This window comes from Festucalex cinctus, chromosome 12, assembly GCF_051991245.1.
Source record: "Festucalex cinctus isolate MCC-2025b chromosome 12, RoL_Fcin_1.0, whole genome shotgun sequence".
Lineage (NCBI taxonomy): Eukaryota > Metazoa > Chordata > Actinopteri > Syngnathiformes > Syngnathidae > Festucalex > Festucalex cinctus.
The window spans coordinates 16423241-16446108 of record NC_135422.1 but is presented as its reverse complement, the minus strand read 5'-3'; the positions used below and the strand labels follow the sequence as shown (position 1 = coordinate 16446108).

At 39.5% G+C, this 22868-nt stretch overlaps 1 protein-coding gene across 1 annotated transcript in view; it reads left to right on the top strand.

Moving 5' to 3' along the window:
- The first annotated feature begins 3139 nt into the window (after positions 1-3139).
- Positions 3140-22868, top strand: part of grin3ba (glutamate receptor, ionotropic, N-methyl-D-aspartate 3Ba) — a 124102-nt gene continuing 104373 nt past the window's right edge. Inside the window, exons 1-2 of the mRNA XM_077537799.1 lie at positions 3140-3270; positions 3432-4425. Of these exons, the coding sequence (XP_077393925.1) occupies positions 3868-4425 (558 nt within the window). The 5' untranslated portion in view covers positions 3140-3270; positions 3432-3867. The remainder of the gene's footprint in view (positions 3271-3431; positions 4426-22868) is intronic.

Here is a 22868-nt window from a genome sequence, read left to right as displayed (position 1 = left end):
ATTTATTTATCTGAAACTTCAGTCTTATAACTGTGAGCCACTGTATTTAACCAACAGGTTGTAATCTGTTTCATGTTTAAACAGCATTGAAATAAAATATTAAGGCTTAATGCTCCATGACCATAACATTCTTCCATGCTTAAGGTGTGAATCCTAACCCTAAGTAAGACATTTTGTTGAATATTTTTTCCATCAAAAATTGATGTTTAAAAATCGATTCGAGAATTGCGAGCTGTAGTATCACGATATATTGTCGAATAAATTTTTAACACCCCTAATATATATATATATATATATATATATATATATATATATATATATATATATATATATATATATATATATATATATATATATATTTATTTATTATTATTATTATTATTATTATTATTATTATTTTAATTTAGCTTAACACATGCTAATGACCATGGAAGCTCACTGCAATTTTTGTTTTATATATATATATATTTTTTAAACAAATCTGTCAATATAATTTAAAAGATTTCTTTTTTTATTGCAAATGAATATCGGCTTGAGATATCGGGTATCGGGCTCCTTGACTACTAACAATCTGTATTGGTATCGGCCTTCAAAAAAACATAACGCTCTATTACTAATACAGAGAACACCACTTTAATTTAACTGTCACAAGTGTAAAAATTAGGCAAATGTCATATTGTAGCATATGTGGAATTATGCCGAATTCCGAAAATAAAATAAATAAATACAAATAAAATAAAATTCATGCATCGCTTATTTAAGCACTGTCATAGCAGTGTAAAAATTAGTAAAATCTGACTCTGTAATTAATTTAAAAAACCGCTCAAAAACATGACAACACACCACCAAAAACACAGTGAAAGGACTAGTTAGACAAATCACTCTCCAGACGTCAACCCAATCATCATTGCAGCTAAAGTTGAGACATGTGTTCTGAATGTTTGATTGTTTTAAATGTAGAAAATGGAAGTCAACTAGTTGACGAATCGACTTCACTACTCTGCACTGATGTCTAACGCTTGCCCATCAATTAATTGCTAATCACTTGTTTTTGGAACAGAATGTCACATTGTGGAGCAGTGAAATGTCCTGCTAACACGGTGACTGTTTTCATAAGTCTGCCCGGGCCGGGCAATATGAAAAAATAAAAATCAGGTTGTGGATGAGGATATTTGCAAGCCTGGCTGACTTCGGTTACTCCAATTGCCGCCCGTCTTCAAATATTCATTCCAGTGTCAGCGGGACGGCGGTGAAGGCGGCAAGGAAGGAGGACAAAAATGTTACGTCTAATCATGCGGCAACGACGACCGTGTGCTAACGAGAACGTGGAAGTTGTGCGATTAAAACAGCCTCCAACATCACGACACTTGGCGCTTTACGACACTGACGTTGGTGTGGAAGTTAGGCGTAAGCTACAAGTGTGGGGAAATATTTTACTAAAATTGAGATTGGTATCATATGCAAGTCTAGCCTAATACAATAAACACACAAGTGAAATAAAAAATGTTAAAAAAGGGAAATGCTTATTTTGTGGTGAGCCTGCATTGTGTACTATCTTGTACTAACAAGTACAAAAATAAAAAATAAAAAATATTAAGGTTATCGACTTCTCTGATATTTGCAGAGGTTGAAGTGGGCATAAGTCGAGATGTTCACGTATATTTCTGTGAAGATTGATTTCGGACATCAAGAGATGCGAAGCTTTTGCTATGGAGATGAAAAGCTGAATGTCCATAAAAATCCAAAATATCGGGGCGATTGGTGCGATATTTTCAGAGGCTGAATTGGGCATAAGTAGAGATCTTCACATACATTTTTGTAAAAAATTGATAGCAGTTTTTGGACATTAATCAACGTTAAGTTTGTTCTGTGGATTTGAAACAATATTGGGCGATTGTTGAGCTATTTTCGGAGGTTGAAGTGGACATAAGTAGATGCCTACATACATTTTGGTGAGGTTTGATCAGAGTTTTTCTGTTATCAAATGATGTTAAGCTTTTGCTCTAAAGAGGAAAATGCACAACATCCATAGTATAAAATTAGGGGTGTCAGGCGATTAAAATTTTTAATCATAATTAATCACGACTTCAATAGTTAACTCAGGATTAATTGCAAATTTTATATCTGTTCTAAATGTACAATACAATATTTTTTCCAAGTTCATACTTAAAAGTGGGAAAAAATGTTAAACTAATCAAAAAAAATATGGCTGCATCTTTTAGTCATTGATACAGTAATTTCATAATTCATAAAATTCAGTTAAAATTAAAAACAATGTACTGTACTGTAAAAAGAGTGATATTGATTTGTGTGGTCATTTTCTTACTAGATGGCATAATTGCATTTGTAAGACATTGGTGACAGCTCAGTGCATTTTTCTTTTCATATTAAGAGCAATCTAATATTTAACCTGAAGTAAAACTTGTGAATTTCTGCACATTTTTAAAATTTTAAAATGCAACTTAACCCCAGTCACCACAAATATATGCATTATTATTAAATGTATTACTATTAAATTTTGATGTGGATGTTGCTTTGCGACTGGAATTCCCCCAGTACAGGATTATAAGGGGTGGTCATAAATAGCGGGTTAAAAAAATGAGTGGTGTGACAGGAACTTGAAATTAACTCATTCATTTTGACATCCCTATATAAAATATTTGTGGCAATGATTCTAATACAGTATTTGCAGAGGTTGAATGAAGTGGGCATGACATAAATTTTGGTGATGTTTGATCAGAGTTTTTCCTGACATTAAGCGTTTTAGACTGTCCCTCAATGTGTCAGGTGCAGGTAGAGGTGTGGACGATGACCCAAGTGCAGGAAGCAGGGAAGTGAGGCAGGCTTACAGGTGTTAAGAACAAAAAGGGGATTTTATTTTCAAGGATATAAACTAAGAGCAGGAGACAAAAAAAAAAAAGAACAGATCAAAATACAAATAAACTCCGGGCAGACGAACAAGGGAAGCTAGGGCAGCGCACAGGACAGGAGAAGTAACTCAGGGAGGAAAATACCAACAATGAACCAACAAGAACTGAACGGAAAACAGGTGACTAAATACACACACTAATTGACAATGACTAGACACAGCTGGGCAAGACGCAAGTGGCAGGGGAAGCTGATTGGTAGAAACACTGGGAAGAGAAGACACACGCAGGTGGACAAGGTTAACAATAACGAGACCAGGGGAGACAAACCGTAAAACAGAAACATAAACTCAAAACTAGAACCCCAACAAAAGCAACAAAACCCGAACCGAACCAACCACAGGTGACAAAACCAAAACCATAACACAATAATGTCATCACATAATCAACTTTCAGCACAAAAAAAAAAGTCTGGTCCTTTTGTGGACATCTCGATTTTGCGATTTGTTAGTGTACCTTACTTCACTACTGCATTAGGTGAGTGATGTCTTTCAATTTCCGTAGGAGGGGCTGCGTGAAGGTTGTGAATGAACAATCCCCTTCTGTTACCCGCCGAATTTGCCATTAAAATTCAACAAGAGGCAGCCTCGGAGAGAGGTTACATTATTGGCGGGCGGGAGGACACACACGCACTCGCACTCGCACACATGCGCGCGCACGCACGCAGTTGGTGTGCCTGACTCCAGCAGACAAGCAGAAAAAGAGCCGGGCTGCTCCGAGCTTCGAGTCTGTTTTTCACCCCCTGTTCGTTTGAAGAACTTTACGGAGGTACGACGCAGGATAGACAAGAGTGTGGAAGATTGAAGTAAGGAAGCAAGGGGTGGGAAAAGAAGCAGCATCAAGTCCCGGCGAAGCGGTGGAGCCGGGAGCCAAGGGGGAGCTATGCCATCTCCCGCAGAGTGGAGCCCAGTCCTCCTGCGTCGCGTGTCGGAGCTGCAGCATGGTGCCCCTCTCCGGACCCTGGACCCACCGCCTCGCCGCCCCCGGGAGACCCCCGCGCCTCCTCCTCCCCCTGCTGCTGCTGCTGTCGGGCGCCCTCTCGTCGCCGGAGCCGTGCCTGCTGCCGCCGCCGTCGTGCCACGTCCTCGCCCGGATCGGACACACCGTGCGCCTCGGCGCGCTGCTGCCCGCCCGCCAGCCGGCCCGGATACAGAACGCGCTCAACCGCGCCCTAGCTAGCCTCCGGCACCAGAGCGCCTCCGCCTCCGCCGCCACCACCTCGGACTCCTCCGCCGGCTCCACCGCCACCTCAGCCACCGGCAGCCTTCCGCTGCTGCCCTACAACCTGAGCCTGGAGGTGGTGGCTCGCTCCCCGGCCGGGTGGGAGCCGGCGTCGCTGTCCCGGTGCGCCTGCCAGGAGCTGGTGGTACGCGGGGTGACCGCCGTGATCGCCTTCCCGCGCTCCAGCGAGGAGCTGGTCCAGGTGGAGTTCCTCTCCGCTTTCCTGGAGACCCCCTTCATCTCCATCCTGGAGGACACCGAGCCCCTTGTCACGAAGGTGCGTGCGTGTATGCGTGTAGTGTTTGTATTGCTGCACCTCTCCTCCAAACTGTTGTTGCTGTTTTTAAAGGCTGGCTATCTCACAAAAGTGCAGTAAATGTCTGTGAAATCAATGCACTGGAGTGTTAAAGGAATTTGCAACACAAATGAGCACATTGAATGCATCCGGACATCAATATCCCCCCCCAAAGGACTTTTAATAGAAATCATCAGGTGTTCCACAGGAAATGATCCACTTGATCTGAAAATAATAATGTACTACCTTTTAGAGCTGTCAGACTTAATTGATTAATCAACAAGTAATGGATTATCAAAGTAATCGATTAGTTTAATAATCGAGTTATTGTATGTAACTTAAAATTGCCTCTAATTCCAGCTTCTCATCAGAATTATTTACTGATTTTTCTGCAGTCTGTCATCCAAGCTTACTGATTAGTTTTTTTTTGTTTTTTTTTGTTTTTTGTTTTTTTTACATTTGCTGACATTTAGTTTTTACTAAATGACCAAACCGTTAACAGAATCACGGGGTTTCCCCTGGAAATTTTGCTCAGCCTGGTGGTCACGACTGGGAACCAAAATCGGGCCAGGAAAATACTCAATAGGGGTGGGGGGGTGCGGATGACGAACGACAAGCGTAGCAACTACCGACCGATATCCAGAGTTTACTATTCGTTCATCAATGGTGGGAGGGAAGGGTGCTCATCAAGAAAAGCCCCTCCGGGCTTATAAAATACTGGGGGGAAACCCTGAAATCAGTTTCAAAAAAGGTTGGTGAGTTCAATTATTTATTTATTTATTTTTAAATCACTAGACGATACAAAATAAGCAACAGTCATTGGTTAATCAGTGGGAAAAATGATAATACCCTTTAATGCAAACTAAAAATGTATCTAATTTAATTGATTAATAGACTATCCGATTCTAAAAATATTCAATAGTGACAGCACGGTACAGTACAGTAAATACTCGACCACTAGATGGCAGTAGGTGCAATTGACGTGTCAATAAAGGTTGGGAAAGACTGTTTTCAAACTTCAGAGTTCAACCTCTGTGCCCTTTCATTGCTGGTGAACCCGCAGGCCCCTACCGCCGCATGCATGTTTAATATACCTTCACTTTGCATTCGACTCTCAAGCCCCTCCAGCAAAACCCTTTTTATTTACGCTATTCTTATTATTCCTTCAAGCTGCCTCTGCATAGTCGTGTGTGTGTGCGTGTGCGAGCGAGATGAGGTGTTTAGCTTCCTCTCCGAGTGAATCACTCCCAACAGCTGAGTCGCGGATAGATTGACGCTGCCGAGTCGCGCGGCGCCTGCTTCCTGTCGCCGTGTGTGGACCAGTATTTATGTGTTTGTGCCGTGCGGTGCGATGGGTGTGTGCGAATGCATGTGTGTGTGTGTGTGTGGCCTGCTCCATACACACATTTTATGCTTAGGATACACTGTAAATGGCGAACTGGAATTTTCTGGAAACAAAATAGGCCTCAGAATTCAAACAAAATTCAGAGCTAGCTAAAAACTGCACCTAAATTAATAAACATTGTAAAAGGTTAAAAGCAAATGCACTGTAATTAAGTTAAATACATTTAAATCGTACTTAAATGTACTTTGTCTGATTAAATTATTATAATTTGTACATTTTGAATATTTAAATTCAATGATTGTTTTGCATACCACTAGAGGGAGCATGTGTACCACCAGTGATACAAAACCCAAAATCAGAATTTATTCCGTTTGGGAATGACTGACTGAAATGAGATCAAAATGTAAACTGTTTCATTAATATGTCAGATTTTCAAATTTGATGACATTTTTCCATCCTCAAAGGTTGTTACAGTCCACTTCATTCTACTTCAGTGTTTCCCCTCGCGCTTTATTAGTCTGGTGGTCTGTCTGGCATTTCTTGGCCTGACCAAGATAAACGTAGCGTTTGCTGTTTGTCGTCCGCACCTCACCCTGGGCAGAATTTTGTTCCCAGTCCATCCTGAACCACCAGGCTTAGTAAGTTTTCAGGGGGAAACCTTGTTAACTTTAAAAAAAAAAAAAAAAACACTGAGTCAAAATGGCTAAACATAAAACAAAGATGCGATTCAAGAAAAAAAAGGCAATTTTTTTCCTTTGTTGTCATAAGAGATCCCCAAAAAAATTTATTATATATTTTTATCGCCTGAAGAATTGGTTATTGGAACTTTATTCTGCTAAATATAAGAATCTAACCTTGCTCTCATGAGATGAATTCTTGTGGTATTTGTGAGTTCACAAACTCCGGAGAATACATCTTGTACCGCTCCCGCAGATAGTCGCGAGTGGTTTGGACCAATCACAGAGTGACATTGTGTTTGGGGGGCGGGATATGCAACTGTGACGAAACCAGGAAGCCAGCACCAATGCCGGAGCTAACAAACAAATCTAACATGGACGAATGGACGCTACAATTAATGCAATTCTCGCAGCATGACTCACTGTTTCCTTGTTGAATATTGAACAGTGAGAGGCGCTTGGTGCATTTCTAGCTGGTAAGATGTTCGTGCCCCCCCCCCCCCACACACACCTTCGGTAAGAACGAATACGAAATTTTCACCTGTGGCTGTGATTGGTTAAAACAAACGTGTAGAATGTTGCATCGTTGAATCAGCTCAAATTATTGTACAGAAGGTCCCGCCTTTTCCCGACCAAATACCAGATGGATATGTAATATCAGGCTAATAAGAATCGGTATCGGCTGCAAAAAACAAAACAAAACAACATATCGGTCAGCCCGAATTTGTTAGCCTATTAGCAAAATGTTCATTTTTAGCCTACTGTTGCAAAATTAACCAAAAATAAAATTTTGGATATTGCAAAGGAAATATGGCTGTATTTAAAATTTTTACAGGAATCTGAACGTTTTTGGAAACCTGCAATCAGTTTAGCTGCGTTGCAGTTGCGAGTTGGCGATGTTTTTATATATACACACACTCTACAAGGAAGAGGCAGCCCAAGATGACATCCAGAGGAATGAGAACGTCAAAAGATGAACTTTAGTGGTATCTGATTTCAATAACGGTCACCCCAACGCGACGATGAGGTCTCTTGGCGAGCACGCAAGCGAGAGAGGTGGGAGGTGCGAGATGAGCAAAAGGGTGAGCCAGGACACAGCTGAGAGCTTCCTCCAGCTGCAAGGAGGACTTTGAGCTCTGCGGGATTCTGGCATACAGCCACAGGGCAAAAGAAACAACCATCACTCTTTCACTTTCTGTATGCATCAGCCTTTTTTTAGCCTGGCTTTTCTGCATTTTTTTTTTTTTGTGGCAAAGTGTTGCACAGCATGTCTGCATGTCCACATACACAACTTGGCGTTTTTCTTAGAGTGCATTGCAGCAGGTACATTTTCTCAAACGGAGATGTCAAATTGCCAAAAACAAAATAATAATAAAAATCATCCTGCCTAGTGCTCATTTCCATAGTCATTCCAACATAATAGTTGCGAATACACTTGCTGAACCAAGCAGTTTGGCGCAGCTATTCAAAATTGGTTCTTTTTTGTGCCCTCCGCTAGTGATATTCTCATTAATACTGCATTTTTAGAATAAGAAGTAACTCACTCTTAAAATGGGTCAATTTGACCCGGAATGTTTAACATTCCAAAACCAACACAATAAACATTGTTTTAGCTCATTATTAACCGTTTTCATTTCACTTTCTTATCGCCTTATGTGAAGATGAAGATTCATAGCAAAAAAAACCTACAGGGTTAATTTGACCCAGTACATACTGAATATTCTGAAAATATCCAGAGAAACATTCTTCGAAAAAGTTTGCATTGCATATATATCGAAATGAACATCATCTGTTGGTGCCAAGTTGGTGAAAAACTAATATTTATTCTTTAACTTGAAAAGTGGGTCATTTTGACCCACAACATACAGTAGCCTTACTTTCGTCCTTCAAGTGTCGTTGGCGCATTGGGCAGCAAGTTGACTCCATTTCAACCTATCCATTGCAACAGATTGCATGTCAGCCCATTTGGCTTGCATTTCTTTCAGATCTTCTTTGAAAGTTGCTGCAGAAGCATACAGTAACAGGGGGGTTAAGACTAAAAGTGTTTTAAGTTAAGGTCGTTAACATGCTAAAGTTGATCTTTCACATTAATTCAGTGTTCATTTGCCTTTATTTTAGTGTAAGCCTCACATAAAGGACCAAAGATGTATTAGTTGGTTGTAATACAGATCAATTTATGTGGGTTATTGTTTAAAATTAACCGGGTTGCTTCAACATTAAAATGAATGGCACCATCATTCCTGGCATCTTGCCATGGATAGAATTTACCAGTGATCCCATGTGCTTCAACATGCTTAACAAGTCCACATTTAAACAAGAGAAGCCTCCAGAGTGGCACTGTGGGGACCAACACCTGAAAAACATGCACTGCGCTCTTGCGCACACACACACACACACACAGAAAAATACAATTTCCAGATTTTCCATAACTCCTGGGGGATCCTCTCCTCGTCCAAAAAGAAAAAAACAAAAAAACAAAAAACAAACGTCTCTTCGTTTTTGGACCCATCTGTGATGGAGCAGATTTTTGGCAGACGGGATTGTTTTGTTTTCCCGCTCCAAACTCCTCCCGCCGCGAGAATCCTCGAGATTGTAAAATGGGATTACATTTGTGTCCTCCGTGTATGTGTTCAATCATAAGGCAACAACAATGGGGAGCCTCGCTTCAGCAAACCCACTGGGCGCTACTACCCTCTCTCGCTGTGTGATTAGCCGCCGTTCGCACTGCCCTGTGGGTCAAATGGAGGCGCAATGGTTTGCATGTCCACTTAAAAAAAAAAAAAAGAAAAAAAAAAGTAATCTGTGCTAGTGAATGTGTGCTACTATCTACATCTTTTTCTTTTGAACTACAATTTCTTGCAGCTAGTCGGGAGTCAGGAGCCAGTTTTTTTCACTTGTGTATTGAAGAATTGGACAGTTATTGAACTTTCCATATTTAAAGAAGTAAAAGATACGATTTCTGCATTTCAAAAAGACACAAAGTGTGCCCTAATGCCTGATAAGTTTGCTCTGAGAGTTATTAAGGTTAGACCAGCAATGCCGATAACAGCCTATACGGTTGCAAAAACTGAAAAGTCCAGTCCCGGTGATTGACCAATAAGAGCTGTTCACGGCAAAATAACGCTAGCAGGAGAGTTGCTGGTCATGGCTAAATATCTAATACCGTTTTAAATCTTGCACACAAGTAATAGTAGTTGATAGACCGATATGGTTTTTCCAGGGCAGATGACTGATATTTCAAGCCAATATTAATTTGCAGTAAAAGATGATAAAATATTGGTGTCAAAATTCAAAAAATTTATATATATAAATACATGTATATTATTTATTTTTTAATTAATTTATTTTTTAATTTTAAAAATACAAAGAAAATAGCTTTGTTAAAAAAAAAAAAAAATACAAAACTTGCAGCTTCGAGGATCATCAGTAGGGATGTAACGATATCCAAACGTCACGATACAATATTATCACGATATGATAATTATCACGATATTGTGGGGGCATATATATATATATATATATATATATATATATATATATATATATATATATATATATATATATATATATATACAAGCACACATTGATTGCTTCACAAGCAAATTAGGTTCCCCTTCATCTGACAATTAGCATAGATTTTAAACATAGAAGGCCAAAACATCCCTAATGAAAATTAAATTGCGCTAATAAACTAGCCACTAGAGGATACTAGAACTGCACAAATGGAAATCAACCTGACTGAAATCAACTCTTCTTTTTAATTTTACAAAATAAAATATGTAGGGAGTTCCCTGTGTCAGCATCATTTTTTTTTTTTTTTTTTTTTTTTTTTTTATTAAAGTGGAAATTGAAATAAATCCAGAAATGAAAAGGTTCCTGTATCTCACAGAGTGACAGGGTTTGTAAAAGGTTGCAGATGGTGAAAAATTGTCTGAATGTGTTCGAAATGTCTTTTTGTGACAAGTAAAACTGTCTATGAACATCTTACAAATCCTGATGAAAACCCTAAATTTGCTACGTTCGCAAGCATTCACTGCTTGGTGAGATACCAGCTTAATTGTGTTACGTTCTGAGGTTGGATCCCAAAACGCAGACACAATTAAGAGTTTTAACACTTTATTCGCATAAAGGTGCGGAACTAACTTGATTTGACCAGAAACAACAAGAATGCATCGGGAATCACAACACGCCAAGCCCCCTTCGGCTGCGGAGATGCACAGAGGAACAGTGGTCATAATCCGACAAACGCACACATTTCTCAGACAGCTTATATAGACAGTGAATCAATCTGATTGGTTGTGGCTTGACATGTGGGTAACACGACTGACATGGAATTATCTGATTGGCTGTTGACCAGATAAAGAGATTAAAGACTTTTGACATCACATAGCTCCTGACATCACATAGGTTAAGACCAGTTGAAACTAGACGCCGGTTACATCAGTTCAAAACAGACACTTGTTGACCTCACGGTCGTGACCCAAACATAACCCTTGCATGACCCAAACTTAACTTAACCCAGTCATGACAAATTGGCCTTCAGATTTGTCAAAAGGCCGATGCCGATACTTGCCAAAAGGCCAAATATTGGCACTAATGCCGATAATCGGTCTATCCCTAAATAACGCACACACAAAAATGGAAACAAATACTTAATAACTAAAATTAACCATTTTTGAAAAAAAAAATGAAGCCCAATAAAACCAACAAAGCACCCCTGAGAAATAAATAAATAAATGAATGAATGCAAACCTATAATAACCTTGGTTGTGAAAGTAAAATCGGAATCCAAAAACGACCCCCACATCTTTGACGGTGTGTGTGATCTTATCTGTAAAGACACCAAGGCTGGATTGAATGGAGCTGGAATTTTTGCATGTTGAAGAGCCTTGCGTCAGATTCGGAGTTATTTATGTTGTTTCGTTCCACTATCACTCTCCGAGGCGTTATCGGGAATCGGCCACGCAGACTTCTCGTTAATGTCAAACCGGGACAAAGGCAGAAAAGGACGGAGAGGTTGCAGAGCAAAAAGATGCTTGTCTCTTCTCAGTCTGTGTGACGCTGCAGTCGGGCCCGCTAGTGCTTTATCCCCTCCCGTTCTACTTAAGCTAATTAGAAGCAGTGTGTGACCCCCAACTGTAAATCTCTGCTGTCTATCTTTTGACACGGAGGACGCCAGTGCCAGTGTTAAAAAGTGAGGATGGGGGAGAAGAAGGCCTTGGAAATTCCCACTTGAGCAACGTGATGCTATTTGAAGTCGAAGCTAATGTAACCTCTATTCAATCCCCCCAAGTGAATGAAACCGTGTTTCGCATCGACCTTCCCAGCTGGTGTGTAAACGGCGCGAGTGTCGCTTTAAATGGTGGGGGGAAAAAAAGAAAATCTTTGCAATCGCGCGGCCTCGCCGAGCACCTTTTGACTCGCCGATGATATCGCTAAAATCATTTCAGCGGCGGCGAGAGCGCGACGAGATGGAGGGAGGGCGGGAAAGGCTTCTTCCTGATTTGCGAAATGTGATTAAGCAAGGAGGCCGCTGTGGCGAGAATTCATTATTTTACCGGCGAGGATGTGTTCTTTACCGTCTCCTTACGCCCACACGCGCACTTAATACTATTGAAATACACCCTTGGAAATCTTCACAAGGCTTCATTTCACAGTCTTAATTCGCTATACCGCGCCTATTATTTTTTGCCTTTGTGGCTCGTTGGCTTGCGACTGTTGTTTGTGCGCTACATGGTAAATATCCTTTCAGTGAGGATGTCTTATTAATAATTCAGGCTGTGGTTTTATGATATGAACTAAGGGTGGGCAACTGACGGACTGGGGGGTGCTTGTGCAGCCACTGCCAGCGTGTCTTCTCCAGCAGAGGAGAAGAGAGCAGGTCCTGGACAGAGGCCAAAATCAGGTCACGAAAATGCTGTCGTTCCAGGAAAATATGGTAACTTTATCTGACTCGTGTACTTATGCTACATTCGAGGATAGTCGGATATATCCGAGTTGGTTTTTCCCAATTCCGACCTGAAAGCGTTCGAGGCGAAAGTAAACTTATTAAAATGAACTTTTAGCATGTTCAATGGCATTTCAACAGTTTTCTTATTCCTGACGCTAATATTTTCTGTTTTACTGCAAATACGAATAATTAATCACTCACATCATATAGAAACAACAAATCTGTTATTCATTAAATTAAATACTCTCAAATTCTATGACCTTGTCGAATTTAAAAAGGCTCAATTAATGTACAAAGTATACAATAACTACCTTTGCCACAGTATTCAGAAGTTATTCAAAATCAAAGAGGGCCGTTGCTATGGGTTACGTTACGTGACTATAAAAACCAATAAGGACAAACCTAAAGCAAATGTGTGTTTCTGTTAAATGGGCTAATTTGTGGAATAGTTATGAAATTGAACTGAAAAAAATGTGAGTCAATTACTGTACATAAAAAAAGGTTTATAAAGATAATGATCGAAAAATATGTAAACCGGGTATAAATGTAAATAAATTTGTGTGTATGTGTACTTGCATGTGTATGTACTTATTATGTGCATGTATGTATGTGTGCCCAATTTAGTGTTTATGTAGGGCTTTTCTTTCGCTCTCTCTTCTTTGCGTATATGTAATGGATAAGGACTTAGAACTCATACTAATATATCTGTGCACTTAAGATAAACATGTTTTGGTTATTTTGTTGTTGTTTAACTTTTATGTTAGTAAGAACAACTTTAGGTTATTATTATTATTATTATTATTATTATTATAGATACATTAGGGAGTAGGACGAGAGGTTTTTGTACTTCTTCGTATTTTTAAACATGTAAATTACAATACTATTGACAATTTATTTTTCTCTTTTTTTTTTTTAACTACAAACTTGTATTTTATTCTTGTGTTGTGTTTATATGTTCAATAAAACCCAATCAATCAAATAAATTTATGTCCAAATATTGGTTAATTACATCCTTTCCTACTAAAAATTGGTATTGTATCGACCTTAGAAAGACATATCAGTCTATCACTACTTCAAAATATTTCACCACTACAACACTGATGTCAAAAGTGCACAAGTTCTCAACAAGAACCTTTGACAGTTTGTTTGAAATGCATGATTAGTTACTGAATTTGTATTCTCCAAAAACACTGAAATATTCAACGCTTCATGTTACAAATGCATATGGTGGCTTAATTGGACAAGCGTCAAGGTGCGCCAGTCTTATAATAGTTTTTGTCAACACATTTTGTCACTCCTTGAAAGTGGTGTCAGGGGGCTTTGCCTTGCTCCGCCTATGTTAAATGGCTTACACAAAAAGCTTGACAATTTAGATCTGCCATCTGTCTCGTATTCTTTTTCTCAATTGAGTGAATTTCCTAGAAGGAGTTTGTCAAAGAATGAGCCTTGAAATTCCAATATGGCCACTTCAAACCAAAATGGCAGACTTCCTTTTCAATTTCAAAACTGGGTCCTTAAGACACATCCACCCAATTTCATGTCGATTGGTGAAACAACAAATTTTTCACTTTCAGAGAATCCTCAACATGATCGTCAAACATCAACACCGTCTTCAACTGATACGCATTTACTAGGGGTGGGAATCTTTGGCTGTCTTTCGGTTTGATTCCGGTTTTTGGGTGTGTGTTTCAATTCAGAATCGATTTTCGATTCAAAATTATTTGATTGGCTGATTTCTGCTTCAATTTATAGATGCACAATAATCCTGATCTACTCCAGTCTAACTCGCTAATGCTAATTAGTGTGCTACTCGCGGCACTTTTATCACTCAAAAGAACGGCTATTCATACCAAACGCTTCAAGAATGTATACAGAGAAGCATCTTATAATAATACTCACCAACATATGCTCTTCCTATGCTGCAAAAAAACGACTTTTATTGGAATAACTTGATGGTGACTTTTTCCTTCTTCTCTCTAATGTGGCACAACTTAAATGTATCACAACATGCAGAACCACACTGCCCCCAAGTGGCCAAATTGTGTACAACATGAGCAGTAAAAATAAAGATGCGCGCACACAAACAAGCGCAAGACGGTATGAAATAATTCAAATAAAATCGATTTCGGGACATTTAAAATCGATTTTGAATCATACTAAATGAGAATCGCAATTCTTATGAGAATTTTTTATTTTTTTTAAATAATAAATCGCCAACAGTTTTCAAAATTTCCTTGCGACAAGAAAATCATTAAAACTGTTGGTGAACGTTTTGCAAATGTTGATTTCTCATCAGGGTTCGTTCAAGGTTACAAGCACTTGCATAGGCTCGTATGTTGGCCCCTCAGTGGAATAGAGACTTTAAATGTTGTAATATTTAAATTATGTGTAGCACATTGAGTTTCCTTGTGTATGAAATGTGCTCTATAAATAAAGCTGCCTTGCATAACAACTGCATGAAATATGGTCTCCGCATCACGCATGGTAACAATGGGCCGTATCTTGCCATTTTGCAAAGATGGGGGGGGAGTACGTTTTGCATAGTATGACTCTAGATGCGATTAAAATTGAAATGACTCCCCACCTCTGGTTTAACCGGACACCTTTCGCACATCTCATTTATTTGAATGTAATAATTAGGACTTTTATCATGAATCTGGGAACTGCTTTTCCTCTTGCGCGTGTCCCTCCATTTCCTCCATTCTTTTATTATTATTATAGGCTTTTTAATGACATCCCTTCACTAGTAAAATGAAAATTATTAGTGGGGGGGGGGGAGAAATCCCTTGAATGAAATGACATTTTAATCCGTAGACCCCCGCAGAAAAAGACTCTCATTGTGGCTGTGAGGTAGTCACGCACGCACGCACGCACGCATGTGTGCGTTGGCACACTGTTGCATATCTACATGTAACACACACAGTGCTGTGCAGTGCTATGAGTTACTAAGCCTAATGAGGCTTTACAAGCCTGCTGCCTTTCACATTTTCTTTCAGATGATGAGGGGATTTGCTCCACAGCCCAGTAAGCGCCCAGGGGGTGGAAGGGGAGGGGTTGGTAGGGTGGCGGACCCCAAAACTCAGGCCAAGTGACAGTTTGCGCCAAGCTCGCCACTTAACTGCAAACAGCTCAAAGCTTTGTTGTTTTTGGTTTCTTCAACCCCCTCGTCTTCTTCTTTATTAGCGGCGTGGTGACAGTACGGCGGCGTCCCGCCGGAGTTAATGGCACGGCACAGGGACGGCACACAGCGTATTGTGAGTCTGTCTCAGGCCCTTAGTTCAATTTTCTGTGTTTATTTATGTAGGTTTTTTTTGTTGTCGTTTTTTGCATTGTCTGCGCCTCCGGTCAGTGGAACATGTCTGAAGTCATTTCATACCAGGGTGATATTTTTGTACCATAGTGTATTACAAAAACAAAAAGGCAATTTTTCAAGCAAAAACATGGAATTTGTCTGGACTCGTACACCAAATCACCGTTTGCATATTCCTTTTGCCTTTTAATCACCAAATTTTTAATCCATTCGAATTGGGTACTAATGCTGCATTTGAGGATGGTCGGAAGTCTGATATATCCGAGTTGTTTGTTTCCCAGTTCCGACTTGAAAGTGTTCGAGGCGAAAGTAAACAACCAAAATGTGGTGGTCAATTGTTTAATTTTGATTCTTAAAACTCATTTTGACCTCTAGCAAACTTACATTCTCACAATTGTGCTTCATTTATGTTTTTATCTTATTTCATAGTCATTCCATACAGTTCAGTAGTTGACCGTATAATTTCATGCCGGGAGATAGCGGCGTACTGTCACGTATGTTGCGTTATGTGAAGTTATGGCGAATATTTATGAATGAAGAAATCTTTTTATACTTGAGTAAATTGTTTTACCATTCACAGTCTGTGTTTCCAGAGTTGCTATTGTAGAGTGACGTCACTTGTAGTCCGTCGGTTCTTTCCCCCCCCCGACTTCTCAAGTGGAATTTCCAAGTTCAAGGGGGGATTCCTGTACACACTTCCTTGAACTCTGAAAAGTCCGACTTCTGACAAACCCCAAATGCAGCACAATTACTTTTGCCGAAAAACACGTCATAGTCCAAACACTGAAAAATCCAATTTGCACATCATGGTAAACGGAGTGCAATTTTTTTTAAGCGCTTCATTATTGTCCAAAGCGCTTTACCAAGCCCGGTATTCACTTTTTTGTAAATATATCAGAGTGTACCAAGACTATATGTGTCAGACTACATAAAAGTTTTCCTTTTTTAGCTTAAAATAACTGACTTTAATCTCCAGCATCACTGGCCAACAGCAGACGCCAGGGTCTTGTTGTTGTTGTTGTTGTTGTTTCCATAACGTTTTATCGCCATCCGTGTCGTCTAACAATGTCTGTCATAGCTAAGTAAGCTAAGTTAGTCTGAAGGATTCATCTCTGGTTCTTTGTCCAACATTGCAAACTCCCTTCCTTGCCTTCCTTATAATAGTTTTGGATTTTTCATTAAATGTATAATAATATTAATAATGATATTATTATTATTAGTATTATTAGTATTATTATTATTATTAGCAAATAAGTTCCTCAATATACATATTCTATTTATATATTTTTGTATATAATAACTATTATAATATGTTTATATTTCTTTTATTTTATTTTATTATCTACTTACGTTCATATCTATGTTTAAGATGCTCCTAAACATGACAGCAACTTCTGGGTTGCTTTTACACTTCTATTGCAGTTTTAAAGACTTTGAATCTGTACTTAAAATGTCACCTGCCCACAAACAATTCACTCACTGGAAAGAGTAGTTTTACTTTATTTTACTTGTATCTATTGTATTGTACATTTTTATTGCAACAGGGATGCACCTGAAAGTGTTGTCGTATGCCACCTTTATTTAAAAAAGAAAAAAAATGGAATAAGTGTGAGGGAAGCCGGGAAGGAGAGCTGAAGGGGAAAAGGTGCAATAGGATGAAATCACATGGAATGAGCTGGACAGGAAATGAGCGATGTGATGATCCAAACGCACAACAAGGGATAGAACAACGTAAGGGCGCACATGGATGGAGGAATCCATATAGGAAATGAGGCATTATGAAGGGACCGGAGGATTGGGGAGGGAGGAAATTATCACAACAGTACACGCCAAGTAAAAGGATAGATAAGGAATAATAAGGGGGATTATGGGGCTCGGAAACGAGTCGAGATCTTATCGCTTGATAAAGTCGAGAGAGGGGAGGAGGGGGACGGCACATTTGGAGGAATCGCAGTGGAAGGGAAAGTATGAACGCCAATATTGACAAAAGATCGAGTCCAAGCAGTCATAATGTTGACCGTTGTCATCTTTGTTTGAACACATTTTCTCATGGAAAGAAAATGGTTACGGAGCGGTATTACTGACACTGGGATTATATTCTCTCGGGTGTTGAATTCAAATGGGCACCGAGATATGCAAAACATTCCTCTGGGTTTGGATGTCAAGGTTTTTTTCATTGTTATAAAATCGACTTGGCCCAACAAGGTTTTTCCTCATATATCCTCGGTTGTTACACAACTGACGGTTGAGATCGACATCCAAGAGAAACATCTGTCAAAGTTGCAGATGTTGGTGTCCCTGTAGTCTGGTGGTCCTTTCATCTCCTATAGCAAGTCCCATTTATGTTCCCTTGGACTGAGTGGCTTGGCTTGGGTTGAGTCTCCATATGTGTATAGTAAACAATGCTAATAATGCTATGCAGGAATGTGGAGACAAGACAATCGTACTTTATGCCACGGACCGGTTCATGGTCGGACAGATATTTCATAGACCGGCAACCATCTGTCATCTATGAACATTCCCACCTGAGTGGGAACTAGGGCTGGGTCTAAAATATCAATATCAAATCGATATTCCTTTTCATAGCCCGATATCGATTCATAAAACCATGAATCATCATGTGCCAAATACCCCCCCAAAGCAGTAAGGTAAGAATTGGACATAAAAACACAAAATGTGGATGCATAATTATGTACTATGGCTGTGTCTCTTATAATACAGGTACATTTGTTTTTACTAATATATTAACCACTGGAACCTTAGTATAAAATCTGCCACAGGAATGTAAATGTGTGATTTGCCAGATTGTTTTTGCCACTTTATTTACATAGTATTGTGGTTGTAATTGATTTTTTTTTCATGTTCAATAACACATGCATCATACATGATTAAGGGATTGGATTCAATTATAAATGTAAATATACATATTTTGACTAATTCACCAAATAAGCGAAAGAAGTTTCTGCTGTTTTGCAGAATTGGTACTTCTGGAAAGTATTCCATATAAAAGTAAAATTGGTACTGCATGAAATTTTTAACTGAATCGAAAATCAATGTGAATCGAATCGAAACGGGCCCTCCTGAATCGAATCAAATTGATTTTGGAAATCTAATTTGATACCCAGCCTTAGCGGGAACGTACATTTTGTGCCATATATGCTCAGTAGCCATTAAACCTATTGAGCGTAGGTCTGGATTGTATCAAATGCAAAATGTGCGTACACTAGTTTGGATTAATTCATAGAAAACCGTGAAGAGGTAGGTGTTCACTGTATGTAGAGATAGCCGAGTAATCTAATCAATAATGTCAATTTTGGCTTCTAACAATCTTAAAACATTGGTCCTAATGTTCCCGACACTGTGAAAGTAACGTGTTGCGTGTGCAGCTAGCATGTGACACGTTTGCGATTTTGCTTCGCTTTATACTGTTTGACACTGCAGTTGGAGTTTCCTGTAAAACTAAACACACAATAAAATGAATTACACGTGTAAATTAAATTAAAATACATGTTTCAGTTAAAAAACAAAAAAAAAAAACAATCGCCAATGCTAAAGTCAACATAAAATTCCATTGACATGCTAACGGAGAAATTGGCATCAACTTGTGGGATATTCTTTCAAATGAGAACGAATATTTATACGCAATGAACAAATGCTAAGTTTTGAAATTGATGAAAAAACATTTTTATTACATGTGATTTCAGTATCAACCAAAATAATTGGGATTTTTTTTTTTCATAATCACCCAAGCCCTAACAGTAGAGGATCAAAATCATCGTAGGGTTTGCCATCGTTCTCTTGTATTTCTTCGCACGGCTTGCCTTTTGGATCTCTCCCGCCTTCCCCCTCGGGCTACACCCGTCTTTTTTTGGCATTCGCGGGATGACGGACCCCGCCGCCATCTGCCGGTATCTTTTTAATTCTAGCCCCGGCACATGTCTCCATCACCTGTCCCACCCTCCCTGTCTGCTCGCCTCTGACCTGTGACCTACGGGGAGTCGCGGATGCGCGCCGCACTTATCGCGGCGGACCAGCTGGCCTCCACCGTCCGTGTTGCGTTCTCGCTTCGGCGCTCACGAGACCGCCGCACAAAGTCGGGAAGGGAAAGGGAATTGTGGTAGGGGGGGCGGTGAAGTAGAGCACAAAGTCCACATGGATGTGTGTGCGCTGTAAGTGTAGATAGCGGGCAGGTTATCGGCCGCTAAGCCTTTAAATGGCACATTTGGATGAAACTCCTCAATGGAAGAAAAACCTCAAAACGTTACAACTGCTTGGCGGCATTCCTGCGATAATTTTCAGCCATCCGTCAACGCCCTTTCCGGATAACACTCCCTCCATCCTGATTCCTTCCTTTGCTGCCTCTTTTTGCATCACCAGGACATGGAAGGGAATTAGTTCTACGCTTAAAATTGCGCAAGAGGACGATGTTTTTCCTGGAATTCTTCGTGAATTCGCCAGCGGATTTAATCAAGTAGATTTAGATTTGAATGAAAGATGGTGTACTTGATATCAAATCAAACTTTATTTATATAGCACCTTTCATACATTCAAATGCAACTTAAAGTGCTGAACAATTAAAACATCCATAATACAATAAAAAGAAAAAGGCAATCGCCCCCATATCCCATGATCGTCCCCACAGACACACATGCAAACCACAACATGGCGGGGCACAGAAGAACCCTGTGAGGAAAGGCACCCAGGAGGAGTTCATCCACATTGAGAGGGATGACGGCCAACCACTATAGGGAGGAATGCCACCCCAGAGACCGCCGGCCCAAAGTGACCTCAGCCCATTCCATACAGACTGAAGCGAGCCACAGCTCCCCGGGGCCAACCATAGTGATGGATGGCAGAACACTAAAAACAAAATTAGGCCAATCGAAACAAGGGTTTGAGATCTATCACTGAATATCTGAGGGGCTGGATACTTTGACTCCTTATTGCCGCTAAACAAAACAAAAAAAAGTACTTCTCTAAAACTTTGACAGATGACATTTCATGAAATAAAAATGTCCAGAGGTATTATTATAGGTCACAAGGTCAAGTTACGAAAATATGCACCAATTTTGGAATCCTTGTTGAATTCCCTTTACAACAATACCTGATTTGTGAAAATTGACCCACTAGTTCCTGAGATACGAGTTGAAATGGTAGCCAAGCCCCTTTTTGCCGAAAAGATTAAAATTCGGCGGGCCATAGCTACCAAAGCCCTGCTCCAATTGACTCCAAATTGTACATTTAGTGTTGTGTCATCGATATTAACAAGTACATGAAGTTTCATTACAATCAAAACCGGTTTGGTTAAATCCACTGGGCGATTTGGCATGCACCAATGCTTTTAATACATTTATTGTATTGCTTATGTTTGTTGAAAAAATACATTGGTAAGACAACCTTGAAAAAAATAGTTGCCTAATAAATCACAATCACAACAGTGAAAGGAAAAAAAAATCACATTTACATTACTTTTCCAAATCTGTCTTTGAAGATGTCAAATTTTAAGGTTTGCTGTAATATTTCCCTCATCCAGTAATTACTGTAAGTTCAACACCAGTTTTTTTTTTCCCACACCAATACTAGTACGAGTATTTACTCTTTGAGTACTCACTCTTACTGGAAGAATACAAAACATTTCACGTTTGAACACTCACTTTAGACCAGGTCAGGATGAGTAGGGATGTGCAAGTATGGGGCTTGGATTTAGAAAAAAAAAAAAAATCAATCATTGTAATTGTCGGCAATGCGATGACCCACTTTGAACAACAGTATCGCGGATATAATCTGAGATGGAATAGCAATAAATGGCTTTAAATGTCACTGAACTCGGTAACATAGCGATTTTCTTTCTGGGGTAATTGATATTAAGTGCATATATGACACCATAATTGGTGTCAATCGCATCACGTGGTAATTGGAGTCAATTATTTAGTAATTGTTGACCACGTGAAGGGCCGATTCGGACAAAGAACCGTCACCGACATAATTTCTGCTAGAATAAACGTCATTACAAATCGGTAAAAGTACATTTCTTTTCTGTGTAATTGGTATTAAGTGTCTGTATCACATGGTAATTGGACTCAATTCTGTCGCATTGTACTTGAGTAGAATAAAAAAAAAAAAAAAACAGCATCACAGATATAATTTGGCATAGCAAAGCTTTGCTTAAAAAAAGATTTTCTTTCAAATGTATGTATTGTAATTGGTGTCAACTGTCTATCAATGTAATTGGAGTCGCTTGCGTTGCACTGTTGAGCTTTTAACACATTGTCAATACATCAAATTTTAATCCAGATTAGTTTCATATGGTTTTCGTGATGAGATGGATATCAACAGAACTTTCAAAGATGACTGAAATGTTCAAGTGTTTCCGCCATTTTCGCAGAAACATTCACGGGCGAATAGCTATTCAGGCATCCAGCCGTCCGTTTTTCTACCGCTCCTTCCGATCAGGGTCATGTGTGAGCTGAAGCCTACCCATCGTGAAAAATCCATTCTGATGTATGTCAAAAGCTGTTGACGGGAGGAAGCATACAAACACACGATTACACCCACGCACTAGCTGAATCATACAACAATAACGTCAACATCTACTTTATTTTGCATGCCACAAAATAATAAAATAAAAGCTGTATTCGGGACTGGAGAGCAACTGATGAGCTTTGAAGAAAATTAATGCGCAACGAATGGACTGTGATGTGTAAACTCTATTGGATGAGAGGTTCTGAACTCCCTTTTCCATGCCACTCTCAGATGGAGGAGAATAAAGCCTCCATGGTGGAGGTCTGCATGGGTGCAGCTCAACTTTTCATAGTCGACGTCATCTTTTGCTTATTTAGAATAGCAAAGTCGTAAAGACTGACTCGACAGTGCCTCTGCTGGTTCCAACCAAGCCGTGGCGGCTCGTGAATTTCAATTGTGGGATTTTAACAGGGACTGAATCTGTCTCTGAATATCACCACGATCACATCGCAACTACTACGCAAAAAACGCAGTTTAAGAGCAAAGCCGTGATTCGTCTATTAAAAATACAAAACATGAAATATTTAAATGTAACATATACTCACTTAGGATGCTGATTTTAAATGTATTAATTAACTCTTTGACTGCCAAAGACGTTTCATGATGATTAGTAAAATTCCA